Below are 27,972 nucleotides of genomic sequence, written 5' to 3' on the forward strand. Positions count from 1 at the left end.
TAGTTTCAGCACCTACGGTCCCAGGGGAAGGGGGAGACCCTGAGGGAAATGGGAGGAAAGGAGTGTCCCAGGAGGAAGGGGGAGATCCTATGGGGATATGGGAAAAGGAGAATTTTGGAGGAGGGGGGAAATCCTGGTGCTGGTGTGGGAGAAGGAGAGTCTCAGAGGAGGAGGGGAGACCCTGAGGTGATGTGGGGGGGGGAGAAGGGGGGTCCCCGAGAGGGGGGGGGAGATCTGTGGTTATGGGGAGGAGAAAGGGAGTCCAAGGATAGGGGGTGGACTCTGAGGTGATGGAGGGTAGAAGGGAAGTCCCGGGGATGGTAGAGATCTTGAGGCCCTGTGTCTGTCTGGCAGTGCCAGGGCCAGGAAGGGGGCAGAGTGGGGCATTGCGAATGGAGGATTTTGCCTGAGCGTGGATACATGCCTCAGATGACACTGTGGTGGGCTCCTCCAAATTGCCAAGCAGCGAGGGCCAATGGGCCGGAGTTGCGGGGAGAGCGCAGGGTGGGCTTTGCTGCCTGCAAGAATATTTTCACCAGTTGCCTATGAATAGACCTCAGGCTCCTGACTCCCAGTCCCCAGTGGTGGAATCCCTTTGACAGGCATCCCTGTTTGGCTTCTGCCATAACTACTGATGATTCCACTTTATAAAGAAGCCAAACTAAGGGGCGTCTAATCCCTCATGCCGCTACATTCCTATTTTGAACCCACTAGCTCAATCGGAGCCAGCACAGGTATGTCTACTTGGGCTGGAAACGACAGCTTCCAGCTCCCCTTCGCCCTGCTGCCTGTCACACACTGAATATCTTGACAGAAGCATCTAAACATCTTCCACACAAAGAAACCTTATAAAACTTGGGGCACTAGGCAGTTTCTAGGCGAACTGAGCCTGGAAACTGGCTCTTTGGGGAGCTGAGAGGCCAGATGAGCAGGGGGCACTAGCTGGAAGATGGAGAATGAATTTCAGCGGCTAAGAGGCAAGGCAGAATCAATGCAGCATCTCTAGAGGAGATTCTGCCTTTCTCCTACTAGGAGCCCTCTTTAATCCCCCAGCATGCGCTTCCCAAATGAGCCGCAATGGCTGATGGAGGTTGTGAGAGACAGGCTGGGTAGCAGTAGGGAGGTGGGTGCGTGAGGGATTTGGGGGAGCAGGGTGTGGGGATAGGTCAGGTAGCAGCAGGGAGCTGAGAAGACTGGAGATGGCATCTTGGGGAGAAAGAGGAAACTAGCAGTGAGGATGGGAATGGGGTCACATTGGAGCCTGGATCTCTTGTTGGGGGTGGTGGTGGTGGTGGTGGTGGGGTGGGGGATGAGAGACAGGTATCACATACCCAGAGAGACAGAAGCTGAAAGAAAGAATCTTGTTAATGTCAGATTCATTTCTGAAGGGCCCCTCACCTCACCTAGCAGCTCTTACCTAATACAAAGCTACAGCTTCCTCTTTTCTCCAGCAGAGGGGCAGGAACCCGTATTTCGCTCGCAGTTACAAGGGGAAGGACTTACCGGATGACAAAAGACTGCCGCTGCTGCCGCTGATAATTTTGCCTTTGCTTCCCATGTTGGCTAGTTTCGAAGTCTTCAGCGTTCCAGTTTCAGTCAGGTCAATGGCGATTTCACTTAGGCTTCTCGCAGCATGAATCTTGGACTGGGAATAGACACAGAGCTGTGGTTTACAGTCTGGCGTTTCTTTAAGTGTCACAGAAGCAAAGAATCATTTCACCGCAACAGGAAACGGGCCCTCGAAAGCCACCTCCGATTATTTTCCAAGAATGGAAGGAAACTGGCACTCGAATGCCCACGTTGTCTACTGCCCTTGTTGTGTTTAGAATCTGGGGGCAATTCTGCCATTGCTTCTTGGTTCGTTAATATCTCTGCATTGCCAGGGACTCCCTTCCCCTGTTCCTGGGCCTTAAATCAAAGAACCACATCCAGAGAATCTGAATGTTAAGAGCTATAGTAAGAAAACCACCAAAAATGCCAACGTAATTAGCATCCTTCTTGTTGGGTAGCCTCAGTGCAGAAGCCATCCAGTGCCCACTAAATCAACAGGACTCTTTCCATTGGCGGCCGTCAGCTTTGTAGCTGGGCCTGAATGAGCACAAAGATTTCCTTATGCCCCCACACGGTCCCTACATAATAAGGGTTGGGAACATCGGTAGGAAAATGTGGCGCCCATGATGTATTTGTTAAGAACAGAGGACTTCACCCTGCAGGGCTGTATAAAGCTCTACAACAGAAAGCAATGCGAGGCCTCAGTCCTTTACAATGGTTGTGCAGACTACAGGCTTGTCTTCACTGCAATGGTTAGCTGGAGTTACTCCACTAGCCCACTTCGGCGGAGAGTGGCCACACTGTGAAACAACACGTTAGCCACATGGAGGGCTTTGACTAGCAGCACAGCGGGACTGGATCAGCGGAGCCGTTGGATTAGCAGCCGATGAGTTGTGCTAACTTGAGTTGCAGCCGGTAGCTGCATCCCCACTGCATTACTAGCTCTAGGGTCAGCAGGACTAGAGCTTTCAACCTGCCCACACCCCAGATGGGCCAGCTAGCTGGAGTTGAAAGCACCACTTAGCTCAAGCTGGAGATATCTGCATGTGGACAGGAGGTCGGTTAGGGCCAACACTCGAAGTATATCATGAGTGATGCTGCAGTGAAGACTAGCCCTAGATCCTAGCAGTGTTTTGAAAGGACATGACAATTTTAGTCAGTTCTTGTGTCTAGAATACCCACCGCATCTACCTTACAATAGGAATTGCCAGATTGCCAATGGTCAGTCTAGCTACATATCCTGTCTCTGATAGGGTCCAGCTCCAGATGCTTTAGAGCAGTGGTTCTCAATCTTTAGTAATCCGAGGACCCCCATTTTGATTTAAAAATTTTCATGGACTCCCCCCACTCCCCAAACCGGCTTCTAGTTTTTCCTGGGGGTGCTTAGCCTCAGGACTCGCTCCCACTCCACCCTTTCCCCCAAGGCCCCATCCCTGCCCCACCCCTTTCCGTCCCCCCCCCCCCCCGCCCCCCCTCTTTCCGCCCCCTCCCGAGCGCACCCCGTCCTGCTTCTCCCCCTCCCTCCCAGCGCCTCCTGCACGCCGCGGAACAGCTGTTCTGCGGCGTGCAAGAGGCACTGGGAGGGAGGGGGAGGAGTTGATCAGCAGGGGCTCGCGGACTCCCTGGAGTACCCTTGCAGACCCCCAGGGTCTGAGGATCCGTTTGAGAACCACTGCTTTAGAGAAATGTGCAAGAAACCCCATATCAGGCAGTTATGGAAGAATCAGCCCATGTGGAAAGTTTCTTCCCCCCCCTTCAATTAAGGACTGGCTTATGCAGGGCCAGATTAATCTTTTGTGGGCCATGGCGCCCGGAATGTGGCCCCGCCCCATGCTCCATCCCGAGGTCCCGCCCCCACTCGGCCTGTTCCCTCTGAGGCCCTGTCCCTGCTTAGCCTCTTCCCCCCAAAAGTCCCACCCGCCACTCACACAGGGAGGAGGGGGCAGAGAGGAGTGAGCAGGGGACTGGGGGAGAAGGGGGTGGAGAAGAGTGAGTGGGGTCTCGGGGGGAAGAGGCTGAGCGGGGCGGGGTCTCGTAGGCGGAGTGTGGGGTGCAGGGCCACGGTCTGGGCACCGGGGCCCCTTGTGACTGTGGGCCCACCACCACAGCGCCATTGTAAACCCAGTATTGGGCTTATGTCTTGAACCCTATTCTGTACGGTTATTAAATCCACTAAATAAACTAAAAAGCCAGGCTAAGCAAACAGAAATTCCTATGCCAAAAAGAACCCAATTGGATGTGATTTGAGCACGCTAGATATGGACCTGAGAGCTGCTATTCAGCCTCCGCTATGGAAACTGGTTTTTCTTTCAGACTACAGTAACTCCTCACTTAAAGTCGTCCCGGTTAACGTTGTTTTGTTGCTGATCAATTAGGCAACATGCTCATTTAAAATTGTGCAATGGTCCCTTACAAAGTTGTTTGGCAGCCGCTTGCTTTGTCCACTGCTTGCAGGAAGAGCAGCCTGTTGGAACTAGCTGGTGGGGGCTTGGAACCAGGGTGGACCAGCAGCCCCCCATCAGCTCCCTACTCCCCGAAGTTCCCTGTGCAGCAGCTGCCCAGCAGGCTACCAATTGCCGGCAGTTCAGCTGTCCCTCCCCCCACTGCCAAGTGCTGCTCCTGCCCTTGCTGTGAGGGGAAGGGGGAAGAGGGGGACTAATGTCAGGGTGTCCCCATCCCCCCTACTCCTGCCCCCCATTTGCCCCTTCTCCAAATAGAATAGGGGGGGAGACACAACAGGGCTCAGGACAGAGAGAGCTGGTGGCAGCTGCTGTCTCAACTTCCTGATCTTTTTAAAGGCAATGTACTTAGAATGTGGTATCAGCGTACCTAAAGGGGCAATGTGCATTTCTCTCTCTCTCCCACACACAGGGTGTGTGTCTCTGTCTGCCATGCTGTCTCCCCTCCCTCCATTCCTGCTGCCTTGTAGAGTGTGAGGCTATATTAACAACGTGTTAACCCTTGAAGGCTCAGCCGAATGCTAGTTCATCATTTAGCAGTAAGGCATTCCCTGGGAAATATCCCACCCTCTGACTTCACCACCTCAACCAAGCTTCACAATCGTCATTGCTGTGTACAGTATTAAATTGTTTGTTTAAAACTTAAACTCTCTCTCTGTGTGTGTAGGGGAGTGAAGGGGGGGATGTATTATATATAATATAGTTTTTGTCTGGTGAAAAAAAATTCCCTGAAACTTAACCCCTCCCCCCATTTACATTAATTCTTATGGAGAAATTGGATTCATTTAACATTGTTTCGCTTAAAGTCACATTTTTCAGGAACATAACTACAACGTTAAGCGAGGAGTTACTGTAGTTTTGAACCTAATGTTCTTTTAACAGCTAACCCCCAGTTTTATAAAAATCTCGGGGGAGGCTTTCCATCTGAACACTTTGTAAAATCCTGGTTTCAGACAGCTGGGTGCCCGGGCCCAGCTCATAAGAACCTGCACCTCCACTGCTGTGTGGAGCTTCAAGTAATGCAACCCCAAGGACATGCTGACCTTTAGTTAACCTGGAGTTTCTATTAACTCAGAGAACTGGTGTCACACTGTGCCGAACAATCCGGGATTTGCCACTGGCCTGAAAACCTTCATTTGGTGTTTCATGTTTGGGCCCAATTGTGGAACCTGTACTTCCACTGGTGGGCATGTACATCAGCAGACCCATTTGATGCAGTAAGACTACTTGGGTGAGTAATTCCTCCCCAGGTTAGGAGGGGTACTATAGTTTGGCCTTAATGCTTTCAAGTGGCAACTGTTCACAATGTTTGGAAGTCTGCTTTGGACAGGCACCCAAAAGCTAGGCGGCTTGTACCCACTGGAATGAAAACAGGGAATCCTAGAAATCTTGCAAGAGAATCTGTTCCTAGGAGATATCCAGCCTGCTTTGCACTCTGAAAAAGTTCAGATAGTTTAGATAGGTGAAGGAAGGAACCATGATCTAGCACAGGGAAAGGAGAGTTCTGTGCTCCTTTTTGGCTCTTACTAATTTGCCATGTGACCTTGGGCAAGTCACTTAACCTTTCTGCCTCAGTTTCCACATCTGTGGAATAATAAAGGGGATAAAATGGATCCCTACTTCATGGCGGGTTTTAGGCTTAATTCATGACTATATGTAAACATAGTGCTTTGAGATCCTCAGATGGAAGGTGCTAGAGAAGTATTAGTAGTCACACATCCTCTATCTATCTTAGGTATTTATGTGACATTCATTACTGTAATATCTGAGCACCTCACCATTTTTAACATATTTAACCCCATAACACCCCTGTGAGATAGGGAACTGCTATTAACCCCATTTTACAGATGGGGACCTGAGGCACAGAGAGATTACGGACTGAACGCTCAAAAGGAGTTAGGCTGCTTTTGAGCATTCAGCTCTAAGTGACTTGTCAAGGTCACACAAAACCTCTGGAGTGGAACTGAACCTAGATCTCTCAATGCCTAGCCGAGCCTCCTACCCATTCAGCCTTCCTCTCCAATAGTATCTGTATCACCTCAGGTAAGAAACATGGGGCAGGGGACAGTCGTTCAGCATCTTGGCCTTGCTGTTTTGGGTCAAAACCAAGAAGTGCTGAGGCACATGAAACTGAACAATATTTTTAACAACTTTTGAAGGTTGAATTCCAGTTCTAGCTGGTGGGTCAGGTCGCTTCTTATTTTGTCTGAACTGGCTGTCCAGTTACTGACCATGCGCCTGGGCAGGACCTGCTTGATATTTGGCTGTCTACTAGTCTGATTTTCAGGAGTGACAAGTCTTTGATCTATTCACACATTAGTGGCTTCTTAGCCCCATACAGCATTTGTATTACAACTTCAATGAGAAGCACTGTGGGCCAACCCCACTGACCTCCAGAATAGAAACTGGGCCCATCTATCAGACTGCGCACTGGCTAATGTACTTATAGAACAATGCTGAGCAGAGGCAGTAATACTGGATGGTACAGTCCCTTACTGGCATGCTGGGAACATGCCCTCCTTTGTACGTGTGTGTGTAAAGTTAGTGCTGATAAAGATCCTGGCCAGAAGTTCCTGGAGCCTGAAGTCCGCTACTCATTCAGACAACAGCAAGTACAACTGAGAACGGGCAATGTAAGCTTCCCCAGTGAAAGGCCTGATCCAAAGCCCACTGAAGTCAGAGGAAAGACGCCTGTTAACTTTAACAGGTTTGGATAGGACTCGCTAACGTACCTAGAGGGAACACTTCTATAAAGGAGAAGAGGTTAGTTTCTACACTGCTTCTATCCATGGCCTCTCAGCTGCCTTACAATGATGACGATTAACTTATGGGTTTTTTGTTCTTTGGGGGGAACAGGATTCAAATCAATTAACTCATTTCACAGAGGCCACTCAACAGCTAGCTATGAGACCTGGGCTGGATTTGTACCGGCAGCCCAGCAGTTAAAGGCTAGACTATATCCCATTACCACTCTCCTGGGCCATTCAGTCCCCCAATTCCGAAAATGTTTAATGAATCATTGCACAGACCTGGCAAGTCTCATTTCTTTGGAGGGAGACTTGCTCATTTGGGATTAATTTCAAAGCAGTTTTTAAGATCAGTGGTGCCCTTCCAATGAGGTCAGATGGTCTACGGAACCTGCAGTGGCACGAGAGATGGATTGACACCAGGGATCAGTTTGGCCTTCTCACTTGTGCTGAAGGATTTTGTGCTGCGTGTGTTTCAATGGGACATTTAGAATCTCCCTCATCTTTTCTGACAATTTAACTCATTTAAGCTCCATGCAATTGGAGAGCCCTATTGCATTCCAGAGCATCTGTGTTATCAGAAAGTCCTACAAAAACAAGTCTCTTGAGGCCAATAGGGCAAACGTTTGACTGACTTAGTGTAGTCACCAGTGCATAGACATTAGGGTGACCAGACAGCAAATGTGAAAAAACGGGACGGGGATGGGGGGGTAATAGGAGCATATATAAAAAAAGGATCAAAAAATCGGGACCGTCCCTATAAAATCGGGACATCTGGTCACCCTAATAAACATGGCTCTTTGCCTTGCTGAGTTTGTCTGCTCTGTGCAGAAAAAAGGGGAACGGACAAGAATTTTGCACCCTGAAGAGTTCATTCAGAGCGCTGGAAGTCTTGTCCATTTCCACATTCTGCTTGAATTCCAGAACAGAGCAGATAGAAACGGCAGCAGTAAGAGTTCAGGGTCTCCATGGACTGGCAAAATGCTCAATTGTGCACAGGATTGTGAACAAAAGCTGTGGATTGGTTTTGCTGTAAGTGGCTCAAAACCAACGCATATTATTTATCTTGTTTTTTAAATCCAGCAGATTGGCTTTGCAAGCAGAGCTGTGCCCAACATCAGAGCAACATCTGAAAAGATGCAGGACTTGCTTGGTTTCAGGTTTTGTTATGAACTCAGAATTCAAGCCTGGTTTGTCAGAATATATTCATAGATTATAGGACTGAAAGGGACCTCGAGAGTCATCGAGTCCAGTCCCCTGCCCGCATGGCAGGACCAAATACTGCCTAGACCATCCCTAATAGACATTTATCTAACCTACTCTTAAATATCTCCAGAGACGGAGATTCCACAACCTCCCTAGGCAATTTGTTCCAGTGTTTAACCACCCTGACAGTTAGGAACTTTTTCCTAATGTCCAATCTAGACCTCCCTTGCTGCAGTTTAAACCCATTGTTTCTGGTTCTATCCTTAGAGGCTAAGGTGAACAAGTTCTCTCCCTTCTCCTTATGACACCCTTTTATATACCTGAAAACTGCTATCATGTCCCCTCTCAGTCTTCTCTTTTCCAAACTAAACAAACCCAATTCTTTCAGCCTTCCTTCATAGGTCATGTTCTCAAGACCTTTAATCATTCTTGTTGCTCTTCTTTGGACCCTTTCCAATTTCTCCACATCTTTTTTAAAATGCGGCGCCCAGAACTGGACACAATACTCCAGCTGAGGCCTAACCAGAGCAGAGTAGAGCGGAAGAATGACTTCTCGTGTCTTGCTCACAACACACCTGTTAATGCATCCCAGAATCATGTTTGCTTTTTTTGCAACAGCATCACACTGTTGACTCATATTTAGCTTGTGGTCCACTATAACCCCTAGATCCCTTTCTGCCGTACTCCTTCCTAGACAGTCTTTTCCCATTCTGTATGTGTGAAATTGATTTTTCCTTCCTAAGTGGAGCACTTTGCATTTGTCTTTGTTAAACTTCATCCTGTTTAACTCAGACCATTTCTCCAATTTGTCCAGAATTGGACATATTGTGTCATACAGTGCCGCATCTAATCTCATCTCAATCGCTAGGACCAATCTGGGCCCAGTTTTGAGCAAGTTTCAGCAGGTTTATTGTCTTTTGTCAAAACCATGTGAAATGACAAGTTTTGATGCAAAACCAGGGAGTCCTGTACGTTTTGCTTTCAAGTTGGGATTAATGTAATGCTGCAACTGAGGGCTTGTCTGCACTGCAAAGTTGTCGACAAAACTTTTGTCTTTTATGGATACTTAAAAAAGCCCCCCAGCAAAAGGCAAAAGTTTTGTCGACGCAAGTCGCAGTGTGAATGTGGCTTTGTCCTGCAGACAATGCTAACGCCGCTCACGGGGCTGGAAGTATTTTGTCGGCAAAAGTGCCGACAAAGTACCGAAAAAGAGCATTTCCACACGCTGACTTTTAAAGCTGCGTGGTGTAGACAAGCCCTCAGAGTGAAATTTAAAGGGGTGCAAAAAACCCTAAGAACTGAAGCCATCAAGTATCTCACAGCTCCACTTTGGGGTGTCCATTGCTGGTTTCACAAAACAAACACACCCAGGAACAACACTTGGATCAGCAGGACTAATCAAACAGATCAACGAAACTGATCTGGGCCCAGATGAGAAGTTCATACATCAATCTTGGCAATGTCCCTTAAAGATGGGGACAACAGGCTAAAATCCCTACCCTTTAAGAGAAAGGGACAAAAATATTTGGGTGTATTAACATCAAAGCAATAGCATGACAGCTGGGATTATTGTGACAAAGCACTTTGACAGGGTCACAAACATGACTGATTAACTGATGATGGCTGGTGGGCGGTGTTGCCCGTGGGCGTGAGAGAGAGAGATCAGATGCACACTCACAATCTGAAACACAATCTGCTGGCAACAAAAGAAGCTAGCCATGAGAAGTTCCTGACACTCAAAACCCACCCTCCCACCAAGAGGAGGGGAATCTGCTTTTGTTTGTTGGTTGCTTCTGATTTTTAAAAAGAGCTAGGCACTTTGAAAGTTCCCACAGGCTCTAATGTCCCAGGCTGTATACAGGTTTCTCCTATTCACAGCTGCGTAGGGAGGTGAGGAAAGTGCAGCTGCCCATGATGTCCACCTGGAAGGCAAAGCTCTAGTGCTGGAAGTGGGGGAAATAAAGCCAGAAGATGAAAGGATTGAGCACATCTCCCTGGAAGTGGGGCACAAAGGATATGAATATTTGGAACTTCCTGGGGAACGAGGGGAGAGCAGATGAGGGTTCAAGAATCTGGTGCCCCCAACTAGACAATTCCTACAGTGCCGCCAAGCTTTGTTACACCAGCAATGTTCATATTTAAAAGGACATCACCTGTTTAAAAATCATATGTCTGTCTGAAAATGATCTCCCTGCTGCTCTTCCAGGATGGGGGTACATCTAAAATTATAACTGAACGGGATTAGAGGGGGAAAATACACTCTTCTTTATTTTTTGAGGTTGTTTCCATTGTATATTGGACAGCACTTTGTAGGCTATGTCTACACTATAAAGGTAAGTCGACCTGCGTTAGGTTGACTTACAGCCACCACATTAATTACTGCAGTGGCTGATGTCCTCACCAGAGTGCTTCCACCAACTGAAGAGAGGCAGTGTGGGGGGCTAAGAGCAAGGGCTGTCAGCGCCAAGCAGCTCCCCACTGGGTGCTCAGCTGCCCTCCGGAGCGTCTCACACCTGGGTTTCAGCCAGGAGTGGGGAGGAGGTGGGGGAAGCTGCCCAGAGGCGAGGAGATCCGCACTGGGAATCCAGTCAGCTGCCATGCTCCCAGCGAGGAGCAGGGACCCCAGAGGGCAGCAGGGCTTGCAGTGGGGAGCCCTTGCAGCAGCCCAAGCCGGGAGCCTGGGTGGCTGCTGGCTTGGAACGGAGACCAGGCAGCAGCCCGGGGCCTGGCTTTGGAGCCATGGCATTGACAAGAATGACAGCCAACAGCCGACGCAAGGAACACAATGTCTACACAGATACTGGGTTGCCCCAACTGCACAAACATAAGCCCTACGCCTCTTGTGGAGGTGGTTTTATTATGTCGGCCTAGCAGGGGAGTTACGTCGTCAGGAGTGTCAAGCATCAGAGGGGTAGCCATGTTAGTCTGTATCCACAAAAACAACGAGGAGTCCGGTGGCACCTTAAAGACTAACAGATTTATTTGGGCATAAGCTTTCGTGGGTAAAAAACAAAAGCTTATGCCCAAATAAATCTGTTAGTCTTTACGGTATCACCGGACTCCTCGTTGTTTTTATTGGCAGGAAGAGCATTTCAGTGTGTACACCTCCACTGTTTTGTCAACAAAAACCGTGTAGTGTAGACAAGACTTAAATATTTCACTTATATGGTCAGTTAGACAGTTTGTCCTTCACACCGCAAAAGGGGGGAGAAAAACTATTCCCCTAGGAAAGTGTGATTCTAACACCACAGAACTGGCAGGAGGGGGGGGAGGACGGGCCTCAGAGGCAGATGTAGAACCTGAAAGTACTTTTAACTGATTTATTTAAAACAGATCTGACTTCACGGTGGTATCCTTTCGAGAACTGGCGAATACGCTGAAACAATACGGAGAGGACCTCAGACACGTTTGGCTATTCTGGTTTGTTTCAACTAATCCCCCTGATCCAACCTGACAGGCCTTTGGGGAAATCAAACTCCCTTGTTCTAGCACAGACCGACAATATTTTAAGCCATTCCACCCTCATTTTGTTAGAAGCACAGAATGAGGCAGTCCACCTGCAGGTCGAAAATGTGGTGAGTGAGCGGAAGTCATCTACAACACGCTCTCCTTCCAGTGAGCATCTTACCTTACTCTGCTTTCTGTCCAGGTAGAACTGGTGCTGGCTAATGGCCATAGCCCAAATGGACTTGATCAATGCAGGACAGGCGTACCATGTATGCACGGCAATGCCACTGTGCCCAAACGTTCTCCTGGTCACAGACGCCCTAGACAAGAGGATAGAATGAGCTGTGTTTATGCCAGGGTCTCCTCTGACTCTAAGCGGAGAAGAAAAAAAATGATCAAACAGCAGGTTGGGCTGCAGAATAAAACCAAGGACCGTGCCGAAAAAGCTGCTCCCCTTATTATTCTGGGCTAAGGGAATTCACAGAAGGGAAATGATGGCCACCTACAGTCACTGAGCCTTCATTTTACGTTACACATCGACTTGCAAGCTGCAAGAGCTGAAAAGCACTAGTAGTGATTACAACAATATCTCAGGGGTAATATGGTCTAGTGGACAGAGTTTGGATTGGAGTCAGGACTCCTGGGTTCTCTTCCAAGCTCTGCTTTTGATGCACTGAACATCCTTTGGAAGACACTAAGTCCAAAGCTTTTAAAAGTAGGCATCTCCATCTTCCCTGGACATAACATTTGGCTCAAGCCACTAGTCTATGAAGTCCAGCACCCTCCCTGACAAAAACCCCTACTTGGTCAGGTAAAGGGGTCCCTTTAACTGATACTGGCTCGGTGTAGTGGAGGAGGCCAGTATTTCCTCCCTTGGTATCCTGCTGTTAATTGATTTATCTCGTTAGACGGACCTCACACTTGGTAAAGCAACCCCCATCCTTTCATGTATTTATACCTGCTCCTGTATTTTTCACTTCACGCAGCTGATGCAGTGGGCTGTAGCCCACGAAAGCTTATGCCCAAATAAATTTGTTAGTCTCTAAGGTGCCGCAAGGACTCCTCGTTGTTTTAGGATAACACAGAAACCTGATACTAATTGTCATGGACTTCTGCCTATGGTGTGCGGCCGGGCAATGCAGGGTGGTAGCGAGGTGGTGCAGTAATGGGGGGTGTCAATGCACAGTGCAGGGGGTGGTGAGGTAGTATAGCCGTGCTACACATGGGGTGGTGAGGGGGGGAATCTGTGGTATGCAGGGGTGGGGAGGGTGTGCAGCTGTGCAATGGACAAGAGTGAGCAAGGGGATTTTTCTCTGATGCCCAGAGGTGATAACATTCCCTGCTGAAAGAAGAACAGGAGTACTTGTGGCACCTTAGAGACTAACAAATTTATTAGAGCATAAGCTTTCGTGGACTACAGCCCACTTCTTCGGATGCATATAGAATGGAACATATATTGAGGAGATATATATACACACATACAGAGAGCATAAACAGGTGGGAGTTGTCTTACCAACTCTGAGAGGCCAATTAATTAAGAGAAAAAAAACTTTTGAAGTGATAATCAAGCTAGCCCAGTACAGACAGTTTGATAATAAGTGTGAGAGTACTTACAAGGGGAGATAGAGTCAAAGTTTTTTTTTTTTTTCTCTTAATTAATTGGCCTCTCAGAGTTGGTAAGACAACTCCCACCTGTTTATGCTCTCTGTATGTGTGTATATATATCTCCTCAATATATGTTCCATTCTATATGCATCCGAAGAAGTAGGCTGTAGTCCACGAAAGCTTATGCTCTAATAAATTTGTTAGTCTCTAAGGTGCCACAAGTACTCCTGTTCTTCTTTTTGCGGATACAGACTAACACGGCTGTTACTCTGAAATCTGATTCCCTGCTGAAGCACAGGTTCCCCCCACACACACACACTCTGACGCCCTCTCTTCCATCGTCTCTTGGCTACAGCTTTAACTGTCTCTTCAGCATCCTAACTTTCACTTCCAATTAAATGCTAGATCTGTCGGTGTTCGAGTGCTCCTGATTTTATTTCTTTTTGCGTAAGTGGGAGCTTGAGAAATCGGCATAGAAAAAAAAAAAAAGTCAAATTGCACAGGAAAATTGAAACTAAGCTAAGAACAATTACAGGGGGAAAAAAACCTCAAATCCCAAACCCTGCGGATCCAGAACTGAAACTGCCAGCCCAGGCTTGGCTTTGGAGAGCACAGCACCCGTTGTGTCTGGGGCCATTTCAACTGCACATTTTTATTACAGAACCAAATCAGAAGCATTAAACAATGTGGGATTAAAAGTTTTCCAACTAAATGTGCCGACGAAAAGGCACAGGGTCACTGTTAAGAATCCAGTGAAAGGTAATGGGGGGGCGAGGGGTGGAAGACTCAGAGGGCTGAGAAACAGCATGATCCAGGAGCCAGGTGAAAGGCTGTGACTGTTGGTATCATGTTTCGGTGTTATCCTATATTCCAGTGTTCTCAGCCTTTTCCATACTGCCACCGCTTCCCCCTACGCCCTGCAAGGAGCCAGGAGCTAGCTGGAAATGCCCTCCCGCTTAGCAGTCTGGTCACAAACTTCTCCCACCAGTTCATGGTTCCCTGGGAGTTGAAACATCCAGAGTTGAGAGCCCCTCCTCTATGGTTAGTAGCTTTATATTTAAGCACCTTGGCCCAGACACACTGGCACACGCCGGAGGCTTTGTGCTGGTCTAGTAATGCAAAGCAGCCACAGCGTACTGGTGAATTGAGCCCCTTATATATCCAGGGCCCAGGTCAGCAAGATACTTAAGCATGTGCCTAACTCTAAGCACTGAGTAGTTCTATTGAGGTCAGATTTAACTATTTGCTTTGACCTCTTGGAAATGTCTTCCTCAGATGAGTCCCCTAATCTCTTCCTTCTCTTACTGTAGAGAATAACAGTTTACATTTCTGTAGTGACTTTCATCCAGGGATCTCAAAGCACTCTACAATTATGAATGAATGAATCCTTTCAATGCTTCTCTTCTTCCCCAATAAGTATTATTAGCCCCAATCAACAGATGAGGAAACTGAGGCTATGTCTACACTACAGCCGGATCTTCGCACAAGCGGTCGATTTAGCGGGTCTGGTGAAGACCGGCCAAATCGACCATAGATCGCTCTCCTGTCGACTCTGGTTCTTCATCCTGAATGAGAAGAATAAGTTAAGTTGATGAGAGAGTGTCTCCCATTGACCCAGCGCAGTGTAGACACTGCAGTAAATCGACCTAAGCTACATTGACTTCAGCTACGTTATTCACAGAGCTGGAGTGGAGTAACTGAGGTTGACTTACTGTGGTAGTGTAGACATAGCCTGAGACCCAGTTAAATGACTTGCCCAAAGGAGGAGGTCATTTGCAGAGCAAGGACTAGAACTCATGCCTTCTGACTTCCAGCCTTGTGCATTAACCACACACACACACATACACTCTCTCTCTCTCTCTCCTTCCTTACTATGCTGCTTGTGAGCATGGGTAAGCTGACAGACTCTGGTTTGGATTAACTCAAAAGGAATGCTGAGAGTGCACTGTTCTGGCCATGTCTCCACCCCCACAGACTACGCAATTTAGCATGAAAAAGTCCACCCCACTCCCTCGGCCAGGAGACTAGAATCTGAAATATGTTCCTTCGGGATCCAGGACTCCCAGCTGACAGTGCAATGTGGGCTACTGTTTTACACTAGAAGCAGCAGTTTGATACAAGGCATTAGAATTAAATATGTGCTGTCTGGCTTTTATATTCAACATGCTTCTATTCTACACAGTGAAAAACTAACAGAGTAAAAATCATTTGCACAATATAGGGCCTAGTCCACATGGAATATAGGACATGGCATTTATGCAATTCAATAAAGGTTACAGGGAAAAGAATGGGGAGGTTTTCCATGTCAGGGATCCAAACCACATAAATTCAGATTGCCAGCAGTTTGGGATAGGAGCGGTTCGACTGTGCACAGATATAACGGGTGACCATATTTTCCTGCATGCTATTGAGTTGCAAATTTAATATTGTCTTCACGTCTCATAACTACTTGCCTTCCTTTCTGGATTGTTCTTTTAGTAACTCTGATTAGTCCCAACTTAAATGACACATTCTGCCTTAGGGTCTAGAGTGTCTGTGGGTCTTTGATTGGTTTGTGGTATGGCCGGGCTTCTGCAGGACTCACTGCTGACCAAGTGTCTGACTGGGTAAGGGAATGTAGGGCTCCTGATTCAGCAGGGTACCTAAGCATGTGCCTAACTTTAAACACATTCATAGCTCTGTTGGCTTCAATGGCACTACCCGTGCACCTAAAGTTAGGTATGTGCTTAAGTACCTAGCTGAACTGGGGCCAGGAACAGGACCAATGGGACAGGACGGTCTGGTTTACACACAGTTTTTGTACTGCTTTAATGAATGTACAGAAATAAGCCATATTGCTCTAAGCCCCTTTATAAGGGTGGGTGGCTGTACAGATACGCTTTGGCACAAAAACTGTATGTAGAGTAGCCCTAAGAGAAATACACCAGAGCTGCTCACACCTCTAGCTAAGAGCCGGTTGCCTCTGATCTGGAACCATTATTATCCCAGGTGACAGATACGGCACTTTCCTGCAAAAGCTTTGGGAGATCTCACTGTATTGCTTATGTAGCATTGTGAGCCAGGGATTGTACATCACTCCATGGGGGAGGGTGACAACAGCTCCTCCAGGAATTGAGAACAGTCTGGGCGGTGATTAAGCAATTTCACAGAGGTTGTGAACAACAGCCAAGGAAAGGAATTTTGGATCAACAACCTGAGTTGAAACTGACTCAGGGCCTGTGTTGTGATCCAGCAAACGGACAGGACCTTCTGTCAGAGGGGGGAGCTCCAATCCTGGGAAGGGTCAGAAGGCTTTGGCCTACTGAGTCCCCATAAGACTGCTGGGTGACCTCTGGTCAGCGTTTAGCAGGCATGCATACAGGAACTTCTATTGGTTTTTATGTTTTCTCTGTAATACACCTCTACCCCGATATAATGCTGTCCTCGGGAGCCAAAAAATCTTACTGTGTTATAGGTGAAACCGCGTTATATCGAACTTGCTTTGATCCGCCAGAGTGCGCAGCCCCCCCCCCCCGACCACTGCTTTACCGCATTACATCCAAATTCATGTTATATCGGGGCAGAGGTGTACTTTCATCTTAAGAATCAATGTGTTTGCTTAGAAAGGGCTGGGTTGTAACCAGGGTCGGCTCCAGGCACCAGCCGACTAAGCACGTGCGTGGGGCAGAACCTTATAAGGTTGGGGTGGCGTGGGGCGCTCGCGGTGTTTTTGTTTTTGTTTGCGGGGCGGTGCTCGAGGTTTTTTTTGTTTTGTTTTGGTGGCGTGGCGCTGGGGGGGGGGGGGGGGTCCGGGGGGGGGGGGGGGGGGGGGGGTTGGGCCGGGGCAGCCCGGGGGGGGTTGGGCGGACCGGGCGGGGGGCGGGGCTGGGGGGGGGAGGTTGGTCGGTCCGGTGCGGTGCTGGGGGGTGTTGTGTTATGGCGGGGCGGCACTCTTCTTTTTTGCCTGGGGCGGCAAAAAAGTTAGAGCCAGCCCTGGTGGTAACAATCATGCTGTTCATAGCCTTCAAAGAGAAAGTGAAGCACAGACACTGGCCTGGTTAGGCAGTCTGGCTTGCTGGGAATACCACAGTGTAGGAACTGTGCATCCTGGAAAAACCCCTGGTCAGGAGGGAGAGACATGGGTCTCTGCCCAAGAGAATTAATGGCTGGGAGCCTAAAAGTGGGTGCCCTTGGTGGACCACGGAGGTGGAATACAGGTGCAGTTGCCCTTAACTGTGACCCCCCCCCAAACCACGAAGGTGGCACAACAGACCATGATCTTTGTTGTAACATGAACTAGGACTGCAAGCTAAGGAGTTGCAAAACGTGTTACAGGACAGCACCTAAAATAAATCTGAGCTGGAAAGACAGGACCAGATTCTTCTACCCTGGCTCTTGTTGAGTAATACCTTGCTTTGCAAGCTGATTTGAACAGGGGATACTTGTGGAGTCATGCGCTACACACAATGGGAACCTTTCCATTAATTTCAATGGGTTTTGGATCAAGTTTAACGTGGGACAGACTCTGACCCAGAGTGATGAACAGTGTTACAGTCATCTTAACTTGCAAGCTGTCTCCCAAATTAGGCTAGGTCTATACTACCCGCCTGAATCGGCGGGTAGAAATCGACCTCTCGTGGATCGATTTATCGTGTCCCGTCGGGACGTGACAATCGATCCCCGAATCAACGCTCTTACTCCACCAGCAGAGGTGGTAGTAAGCGCCGCCGACAGAAAGCTGCAGAAGTCGATTTTTCCGCCGTCCTCACAACGGGGTAAGTCGGCTGCGATACGTCGAATTCAGCTACGCTATTCACGTAGCTGAATTTGCGTATCTTAAATCGACTCCCCCCTGTAGTGTAGATGTAGCCTTAGAGTAAGCAACGAAGAAACGTATCTCATTAAGGAAAACAGGCTTAGATCCAGCTCTCACTTCTACCTGCATTCCCTTCAGTGACTTACTCCGGAGTCACACTGGGGTTCTCCAGTCCTGAATATGTCCCTCAGTCTCTGAAGTGTAAGTACACCGAGATCCTCTAGCTAAGAACCTCACATTAGCACATGTACTGCCAGGAAGATTCTCAAAGGCAGATTTAAAATGCTATTAGAAAATGTTTAAAAATAGATGATACAGAGTGTTGAAACTTCAGTTAGTAGTCATGGGGGTAACATACAGCGTATAGGGGGATGTTAGTATTTTGATATTGGATAGCACATAACACATACACTGCAATATCCCCAATGGGGGGGGGTATAAGGGGGATGAATCAAGGTCCAGTCAGCAAGCAGTGAGGGTACATCACTCATACAGAAATGAGATCTAACTTTCGCGAGCAATTTGCAAGAGGGCGTTAGCTCAGCACCAGGTTAGAAGAAAAGAAAAAACCAGCCCGTACGGGTAAACGATCGCCCTACCCGCGAAGCACATGCTGGAAACTGACAGCCATCACCAGCCGTAAAAACCGCATCCACTGACATTCCCCGCCACGACCGACCCAGCACAGCGCTCTGCGGCCCGGACTCGGATTTCATTCAATCCCCCCTCGAACCGTTGCTGGCCATGACCCAAATAGAACGAGCCGCTCCCCTCCCACCCTCCCGTGCGAACGGGCACGACTCCGGATGACACCCAGCGCGCGTGGAAACCCGCCTCGGGAAGGCTGGATGCCGCTGGCCGGCTTACCTGCGTGGGTCGTGAACTTCCACGGAAAACTTCTTCTCGCGGAAGTACAGGTTCTCTAGCTGCCTCCATTGGAAGATCTGCCGGGAAAAGGAGTCGGGTGAAACGCAGAGCACATCGCAGCGGCGCGGTAGCTCCCTCAGCCAGCCGGCTCGCTCCGAGAGGCGCCGAGCAGAAATCGGTAGCCAGGCAGGGCGCTGCGTGGGGGCGGGTTTCCCTGCTCCCCCCCCCCTTTGTTCGCTTTGCACAGCCCCCACCCCGCGCTGTCTCGGCAGTAAGCAGCGGCCAGTGGTGCTGAGCTGCGCGTCCTGCCGCTCCCAGCGCTGAAACGGGCCGGCGCTCGGCCCCCCGGGACAGCACTTCCTGCCCGCTACTGCGCGATCGCCCCCGGCTCGGGGCTTGGAGCCGCTTCACCAGCCTCGCTGCGCAGGGCGGAGGCGGCGGTGACCCTGGGCAGGGCAGGCAACTCGAGCTGGCCGCGTAGGCTGGGCTCGCAGCGGGGCTGCAGACAAAGACGCCCTGGCTCTCGGCGCGGCTACGTGCCAGCAAAGTTTTAGCCCCGGGCTCGGCGGGAGGGAAAGGCCGGGGCAGCCGCATGGCTCCTAGCACCCCGCTTCCTTCCCCCGCTCCCCGCTGGAGCGAAAGCAGGTACAATCCTAGGGCACGGCCAGGGGGGTCTCTCGGCTCTGGAGGGGAAAGCGCACCAGGGAGCGCAAAGAAGGAATCTGTGTCGAGGAGCGAAATTCCTTCAGCATCCACCCATCCCACCTGGCTCTGCAGAATTGCTCTCTCGCTCGCTCTCTCTTTTTTTTAACACGGCTAAATAAGATATAAACCCACAAAAGCCACCAAAAGCAAAGCATGTGGCGTGCCTTGGAGCACCGCGTGTAGCACTACAGCTTGACATGCTCTCACAGGGAAGAGATTTAAAGGAGCCCAGGTGATAGTTTGTGGGCCAGATCCCCGGCTCATGTCAATTGCCTCGACTGAAGTCACCAGCTGAAGATTTAGAGATGAGCTTGTATTGATTGATGAGCGTTCATCTGGGATTAACTCCCAGCTTTTACAAACATGAACTAAGCCTCACAATTTATTGTTTATGTTTATTATGGTAGTAGGGTGACCAGATAGCAAGTGTGAAAAATCAGGACAGGGGATGGGGGATAATTGATGCCTATATAAGACAGAGCTCCAAATATCAGGACTGTCCCTATAAAATCAAGACATCTGGTCACCCTATATGGTAGTCCCCATTGTGCTAGGCACTGTACAAACACAGAATGACAGAGGCCCTACCCCTAAAGAGCTTACAATCTACATGGACAAGACAGACAAAAGACAGAAGAGAAGGCCAGAACATACAGCAGAAAGAACAATACAATGGCTGCAAATGTCATGATGTTTCCAAGGCATCCTCTGATCAAGATTATTACAACCATCTTACAGAGAGGTTCATTGACTTGCCTGAGGTCACATACTGAGTCAGTGACAGCACCAAGAATAAAACTTGAGTTCCGGACACTCAGGCTACCTGTTCCAGCCACTAAACACCACTCTTTCTCCCATTTGATTGAGAAAAGGCAGCAATCCCCCACAACTTGAATGGGTATCTTGGATTCCTTCATCTCTGTCGCCAATTTATCATGGACAAATTGCAAGGCTGCAAGCCCTGCAATGGTTATGTATCTGCCGCTGAACAGACGCACCAGATCCCACCCTGTCTAAGCAAACGCTCGTAATAAAAGCAGCTTCCGCTGAATTCCTATCTTAAGGAAGAAGCAGTAGCTTGTTACCTTGAGATAAAGCAAAACCACCCACCCCTCAATATCGAAGTTACAAAGATAACTCGGGTTTCAGTTAAACGGAAGATGTGCTTTGATCTTCATTGATTGATCAGCCATAGAGGAGGAGGGGAGAGGAGATCTAAAAACTAAAGCTATCTACAGCATAGATACAAGTATTCTCCCCTGTCGCTACTGCGGTGGTGCTGGAATTCAAAACCCACCAGATGTTTGTGTTGTGAAAGTTTCCAACCAAGAGATTTTTTTTTTAATGCGGTGGGTGTAGAGAAGGAGGTGGAGGGTGGAGAACACACGCCAGCACCTCCTGACCCCTTGGCAGACAATCACCCTCTCCAGATGAAACTCCAGATGCCTGGAATAGCTGCTAGGGACTTGTCTCACTTTCAGTGCAGCAAAAGTGCTTAGCTACACTGCATTCTGCAGTTGTCCCCGTGATCCAGCTGAGGCTGGCAAAATAATAAAAAAACAACCCCAAAAACAAAACCCAGCAGTGCAACATTATCATTATGGAGCTAATTTGTTTCCCAGGTGGAAAAATTAATCTCTACACAGAAATGAACTTGCCACTTCCGAGACATTTTCCTCTCATTAAAATAACCCAGAAATAACATGGGTTATGGAAGCATCCATGACCTTAGGCAGAGGGGAAAGACGGCCTTGTGGTGAAAGCACTGGGAGTCAGATGATCCGAGTTCAATGCCCCACTCTGCCAAGGGCTTCTTGTGTGACCTCAGTCAAGTCACGTAAGAGGCAGATTTCCAAAGTCACCAATGGTAGTTAGCCATTTGTGCCTTGGAAAATTTCCCTCAGTCTCTCTGTGCTTCCAGTTGTCTATCTGTAAAATGGGGATATAGTAACCCTACCCAAGTACCCATTCTCACAGGGCAGGGGAGAGGATACATTATTAAATGTTTGGGAGGCACTCACAGAGGGACACATCAATACCTGGATAAGCAGAAGCTCACAGCTTTCCAGTGTTTCTCCCCCTGTTGACTTATGTGGATAAACAACAGATCCTTCCCTCAGTGCAAATGGGACTTTAAAGCCTCATCTGAGTGTCTGCTCTCTAAGTCTGTTCATATACAGTCACAGAGCCAACCTGGCTAGAGATAGAAATGTGCATCCGAGTAAATCATCCAGTCCATCCCCCTTGACCAGTGCAGAACTGTTCCCTACCACCTATTCCCTTGATGCTTTCTCCAGTGCATTATTGACCAGCTCAAGCATGGGGCATGAGTCCATTTGCTACAGCGATATTGCACTATACCTCTCCTGTGATTAAGTCTAACCTGTACCACGCCGAATCATGGCACTGTGTTTCTATTTTCTCTACTTCCTTTTGGCTGAGCACAGAAAGAGACGAGGCCAGGTCCTTAGGAGGAAGAGGATGAAAGTGATGCTACAATCTGATTTTTAGAGTCTTTTTCTTTGTGTAAGATGCTCATTTCCTGAACTTGTACATCTTTTTCCATTGCTATGATTCTGCTCTCCTTTAAATTCCTAGATGCTATTCGGCCACCTCCCACTCAGTGTTGATCTGAGAGGTTTCACCCTTCCGATAGGGAATGCAATATACAAAAATCTTAATCCTCAGAACTTTCCTGTTGGCTGATCACATACCAACAGGAGAAACTATGTCTAATTTCTTTCTTCAACTGGACCCAATGTAATGTAACCAAGATGTTTCCTTCACTTGTTCCTCAGTTTATTATTGTTTCAAATCGATATTGGTTATTCAGTGACATATGCACAGGGTGTCATTAGGCTGACCTTTTAATGGAGAGCATAGCGTTAACCCATCAAGAGCCATTTATCATGCTGCTGTTTAAATCTTCACAGGGGAAGGAGACACAGTAAGAAACTGACCATGTGCTTAACATAATCATGCAGAAATCCAATGATAACAGGCAGGACTATTTCTTTTCCTCAATATGATTTTTGGGCCAAGCATAAGTGGGTGCACTGACTTCAATTATGTGTTTGCCTGGTTTTACACTATGACAGAATTTGGTTCAGCCTTTAATTCAGATATTTATAGGCTCAGATCCAATATTCATTGAAGGCATTGAAAAGACTCCCATTGACATCTGTGGAAGTTGGATTGGGCCCATAGTGTATTTAGCAGGCTTGTGAAACGGACAGCCCCGGAGACTGAAAACCTGCGTCTATCCATAAACGAGGTACTGCTGGGATTGAGGCACCCCACCAATATAGCTCGGGAAGAGGGTCATTCTGAAATGTGAGAGGACCGATCGATTTCAGTGCCCATTGAACCACTGGCATCACTCTTGAGACTGCCTGCCAGGGTGCCAATTAGTGGTAATTGTGGCAGTGGTTTCTCTGATATAGACACATGTCCACTGGGAACTATGCTGAGGTCACCAGCCCGTTCCACCTCGCACAGCCCTCAGCTGCTTTCAGATGGGAACAATTTTTGGTGAGCACTGAATGTAATGAGATCATCTAGTCTTCCAATGGATCCTGAAGGAGGCTCACCAAGTCTGGCTTTTCAGCCCAGCTGCAATTACGTGGTTAAAAGAGACAGAAAGAAAAGTGGCTACTGAAAAACACCCCCCGAAAACAAAAGAAAACAATAACCTCCCCCAAAAAATCCAAACCAAAACAACCTTCCCCCACCATGACTTATCCTAGTAACCTCTGACACACATTGTGACCTCTGGCCCACTGCTCCAAGACAAGCTGAAACAAAGCAATCAGCCTGAATGTGCAAGACTGCGTGTAAATGATGTTAACCTTTAAGAAGTATCAGGCAGCATGTGCAGTTTGAAACTGGCTAGTGCCTTATTAACCAGTCCACGCTCAGGGGTGGGGGTGGGGGTGGTTCTGGTAAGAAGCTGGTGTCGGAAATAGTACAATGCTTTTCTGCAAAAGTTGGCAGCTTGGAAAAGGAGCCGGGAGAGGGATTTCAATGTCGCGCAGCACGCCGTGGAGCGTTCAGGTGCAAACTAGGAGATTTTTCTCATCGGAAATTGTTCCAAGGAGCAGTCTAACTGGCCAGGCACCAGATGTTTGTGACTCGCAACAAAGAGCTGCAGTCAGAGCCTTTCAGTCTCCAGCCCCTTTTGTGAGAACATTTGTGGCTTGGGCTACTCCCTAATTAAGTTGAGCCTGGTGGAGAGGAGGCCCGGCCATCCGCATCCATTTCAGCATTCTGAGTCAGAGCGAATCACTTGACTATGGGCCCGATCCGGGGCGAATCCAAGGGCGTTTTGAATGACTCAGGAGTGGCAGGCTGGCTTTACCGCATGAAGAGAACGCTGGGCGCTCACGATACGGAAGGAAGGATGGTTTTTTGTGGCTAAAGCACAGGACGGGGCGAAAAAACAGGGGTTCAATTCCTGGTTCTTCCACACACTTCCTGTGTGGCCTTGAGTGAAACACTAAGAGCCACGCTTTCAGGAGTTTGGGCCCATATGGTATGACAGACAGCGTATGAGTCTGCTGAACATGTCCACACAATTCATCATGACAGTGCATGCAGCATAATTGCACACACACACACACACACACACACAGTTATAGTTGCTGTGCATGCAATTGTGCATCCGGTGTTTGGAAAATCTGGCCCTTTGTGCTTCTGATTCCTCATCTGCATACTGTGGAGAATGCCTCCTTCCCAGGACTGTCATGAGGCTGAATTAGTTAGGACTGAATGCTTGCCCTGCTCGGCTTCCTTTGTGCCACAATGGGAGAGGAAAACTCCTGAAAGCCCCCAGCCCGGGATTCTCCCATGTCCCTGCAAGGGGAGGTCCCAGCAGGTGTAGAGACATCATCTGGCTCCTATGCCTCCCTCCCTGCAGGCCCCAGTAGAGGGGGTGTGTTGGTGTGGCAGGACTAGTATGTGGAGCACCACACACTCTGGCAATCCCCAGATGGATTATGGTTCCGAGGGAAGCAGTCAGCTAACGCAGTTTAGAGCAGTCCCCCGATTGCTTCCCCATGAGCCCAAGACTAGACGGTGAATCAGGAGTTCCCAGTCAGACCCTTAACCCTGAGCACAGCAGAGAATCTGGACTTCACATTTGTAAAGTGCGTTGTGATGCTTTGATGGAAGACACTGTGCTCTCACAGTATTAATTGATTTGCTGTAGCGTCTATTAACTGCGGTGGAGTGTGGATGGCAATGCTGTCATACCCAGTAAACACATGGATAGAACTTCCCACCGGCTGGGAAACACCACTTCATTCTCAGGGAGTTAAACTCACTGTCTGAAATCACAGCACTTGCGGGGAGCGATAATGCCCCCAAAAGCACTGACTGCCAAAACCAACTGCCTAATGCCACGGATCCACTCCAGCTACTTCTGCACCACTCACTCGAGTCTAGCTGAAAGCTTCAATGTCTTCTAAAGAGCTTTTAAAAACCGTGATGGGTGAAATCCTGGCTCCAGTGAAGTCAATGAGAGTTTGGCATCTAAATACTTGCGAGGATCTGGGCCACAGTGTCTAGCACAATGGGGCTCTGCTCCCCAATGAAGGCTCTACGTACTACCAAGACACCAATAAATAATAAGTCCCTTGATGTGACAGTGATGGTCCTGGTTAGACAGGAATAAGAGAGATCACTCTTTTCCCTGAGCCTTATATCTATATTTCTCCTCTTCTTTTAAACCTCTTAAACCAAAAAACAGCTTATTCCTGCACTGAAACTCTCTCCTTGCCACTTGAACTCCCCTCCCCAAACCCTGACATGACTATGCATTGGGGTCTCCTTTTCAGCGCTGCTAAGCACCCACAACTCCCACTGGCTTCAGAGCATGCTCTATGGCAGGGTGGGCAAACTTTTTGGCCTGAGGGCCGCATCGGGTTTTGTAAATTGTATGGAAGGCCGGGTAGGGGAGGGGGTTGTGGCCCGGCCTCCACCTCATATATGCCCCCCCAGGGGACTCCTGCCCCATCCAACCCCCCCTGTTCCCTGACTGCCCTTCTGGGACCCCTGCCCCATCCACATACCCCCTCTCCCTGACCCCTGACTGCCCCCGGACCCACGCCGCCCCATCCAACCCCTCCTCTCATTCCTGACGGCCCCCCCGGGACCCCTGCCCCATCCAACCACCCCTTTTCCCTGTCCCCTGACTGCCCCCGGAGTCCCTGCCAGCCCCATTCAACCCCCCCTCCTTCCTGACTGCCCCCTGGGACCTCTACCCCCATTCAACCCCGTTTCCCCCCCGACCACCATCCACACCCCCGTCCCCTGACCACCACCCCGAACTCCCCTGCCCTCTATCCAACCCCCCCGCTCCCTGCCCCCTTACCGCGCTGCCTGGAGCACCGGTGGATGGCGGCGCCTCAGCCGTGCCACCTGGCTGGAGCTGGGCCACGCTGCCGCCACCACCATGCAGCACAAAGCACCGGGTCAGGCCGGGCTTTGCAGCTGCGCTGCCCCAAGAGCTCACAGCCCCGCCGCCCAGAGCATTGCGCCGGCAGCGGAGCGAGTGAGCTGAGGCTGCGGGGTAGGGGGGAAAGCAGAGGAGGGGCCAGGGGCTAGCCTCCCGGGCCAGGAGCTCGGGGGCCAGCCCGCGGGCGTAGTTTGCCCACCCCTGCTCTATGGCCATCCCATCCTGAAAACGCCTGATCACCTCTGATTTCAAAGGCTAAGCAGGGTCAGGCCTGGTGAGTAGTTGGCGCGGAGACCTCTCTTGGGAATACTAGAGGCTGTAGCTCTGAAAATCAGGCCATGGGGAGTTGTAGGCCTGACTCTGAGCATCTTTAGAATCTATTCATGTTCTGGATGATCTGGTTGTGCATTTGTCTAGGCTAGGTCAAGTGGCTCTGGTCAGGCTGGGGTTAGCAGACACATTTTAGAGACCTTTTCCCTAGGCTAGACACAGATTAACACACTTAACCTTGATGTAGCTGGTGATAGGAGCCTAGGGTTAATTTTTTTAGCTAATCAAGGGGAAAGACTCGGGTGACCAATCCATTAACACATTAACTAATCCTGACCTATACTCAACTTCTTTTCCTAATCCAGACAAACCCTAAAAGAGGGGCCAAGCTCTACCTACCACTCAAACTAAACATGAGTGGAACCTTGTCACAGGGCTGAAAGGTTGGCTTTGCTTTTTGAACAGCTGTTCTCATGGAATTTCTGGCCAGACCAGAAGAAGAAAGTCCTGGGTCTCGCCAGACAAAAACCCATTCTCAGGAGATTTCCAGCCTAAATTGAAGAGGTCATGCCAGGAATTATTCTGACCTGGCTGCTCATAACTGAACTAAACAAGGGCAGCCAATGACACTCTGGCTGCCATTCAAATGACTGACACTAACCCAGAGGGATCTTCCACCTACATTTTGGGGTGTGTGAGAAGTTTAATGTGTTGAAGAGGGTGGGTCTGGGATACGCCAAAAGGATAAAAAGAACAACATTGCCAGGAAAACCTGGCTTTACACCTGGTCTGTCTCCTCTCTTCAACACTGAATGTTTTCAAAATTAAAACAAGCAACGAAAAATCTGGTGCATTTTACTAGGCAAAACCTGCCATAGCTTGAAAATCAGACCATGCTATCACCAAAAAGCATAAAGGTTCAGCAATGGGAAAAGAAATAAGCACATCTAAGCACCAGAAGTCAGCAGGTAGCCCTTAATAGAGAGTTAAGCGCAATGAATAATTTACTAGAGTAATGCCACTGAGACTTTGCAGCCTTTCAAAGCCATATTTAATGAACATGTCCCTCCCACCCCTCCATCACTGGTACACTGGAAAATTTTAATTCCTTCTTGTAATACAAAGATGTTTGCAATGATCAGAAGAAACACTGCTATTCCAAGAACAGACCAATTACCCACTGAGGCCAGTATCCTGTCTCTCTGAGAAGCAGGCAGTGTTGGATGCTTTGGAGGAAAAGTACCTAACTGTGCAATATTAGGGCTTGTCTCCACTTATCGGGGGATCGACGCGCAGTGATCGATCCACCAGGGTCGATTTAGCGGGTCTAGTGAAGACCCACTAAATCGACTGCCAATTGCTTTCCTGTCAGCGCCGGTACTCCACCGAAATGAGAAGTAAAAGGTAAGTCAATGGGAGAGTTGCGTAACTTAGGTCGATTTAGCCCCGTAGTGTAGACCTGTCCCTATACAGAGTGGAGCATTTTGCATATCCCATACCCCTGAAGGTATAAGATAGCCTGTCTCCAGAGAAATTTCCTCCTGACCTTCAAGAGCTAGAGGTTGAAGCATGAGAGTTTACATCCCTTCCCAAACTCTTGTTTATTCTTTCAATATTCATTATGGTAAAGATGGATGTTCTTTAATCCATATAAATGTCTAATTCTCTATTCAATCTTGCTTAGTTCTTGGCCTCAGTGAAATGGATGAGATGACCTCTTCGGGTCCCTTCCAGCCCTATATTTCTGTGATTCTGTATCATGTGGCAATAAGTTCCACAGTCTAATCAGGTTTCAGAGTGGTAGCCATGTTAGTCTGTATCAGCAAAAACAAAAACAACCAGAAGTACTAGTGGCACCTTAGAGAC

At 48.8% G+C, this 27,972-nt stretch overlaps 1 protein-coding gene across 9 annotated transcripts in view; it reads right to left on the minus strand.

The window, feature by feature from the left end:
• Window positions 1-27,972, minus strand: part of FRMD4A (FERM domain containing 4A) — a 552,359-nt gene that overhangs the window by 34,102 nt on the left and 490,285 nt on the right. For all 9 annotated transcript variants that reach the window (XM_034765163.1, XM_034765172.1, XM_034765181.1 and 6 more), the window contains 3 exons: window positions 18,678-18,754; window positions 11,592-11,730; window positions 1,504-1,645 (listed from right to left, as the gene is read on the minus strand). In XM_034765163.1, coding sequence (XP_034621054.1) covers window positions 1,504-1,645; window positions 11,592-11,730; window positions 18,678-18,754 — 358 coding nt within the window. The remainder of the gene's footprint in view (window positions 1-1,503; window positions 1,646-11,591; window positions 11,731-18,677; window positions 18,755-27,972) is intronic.

This window comes from Trachemys scripta, chromosome 1 (genome assembly GCF_013100865.1).
Source record: "Trachemys scripta elegans isolate TJP31775 chromosome 1, CAS_Tse_1.0, whole genome shotgun sequence".
Taxonomy (NCBI): Eukaryota; Metazoa; Chordata; order Testudines; family Emydidae; genus Trachemys; species Trachemys scripta.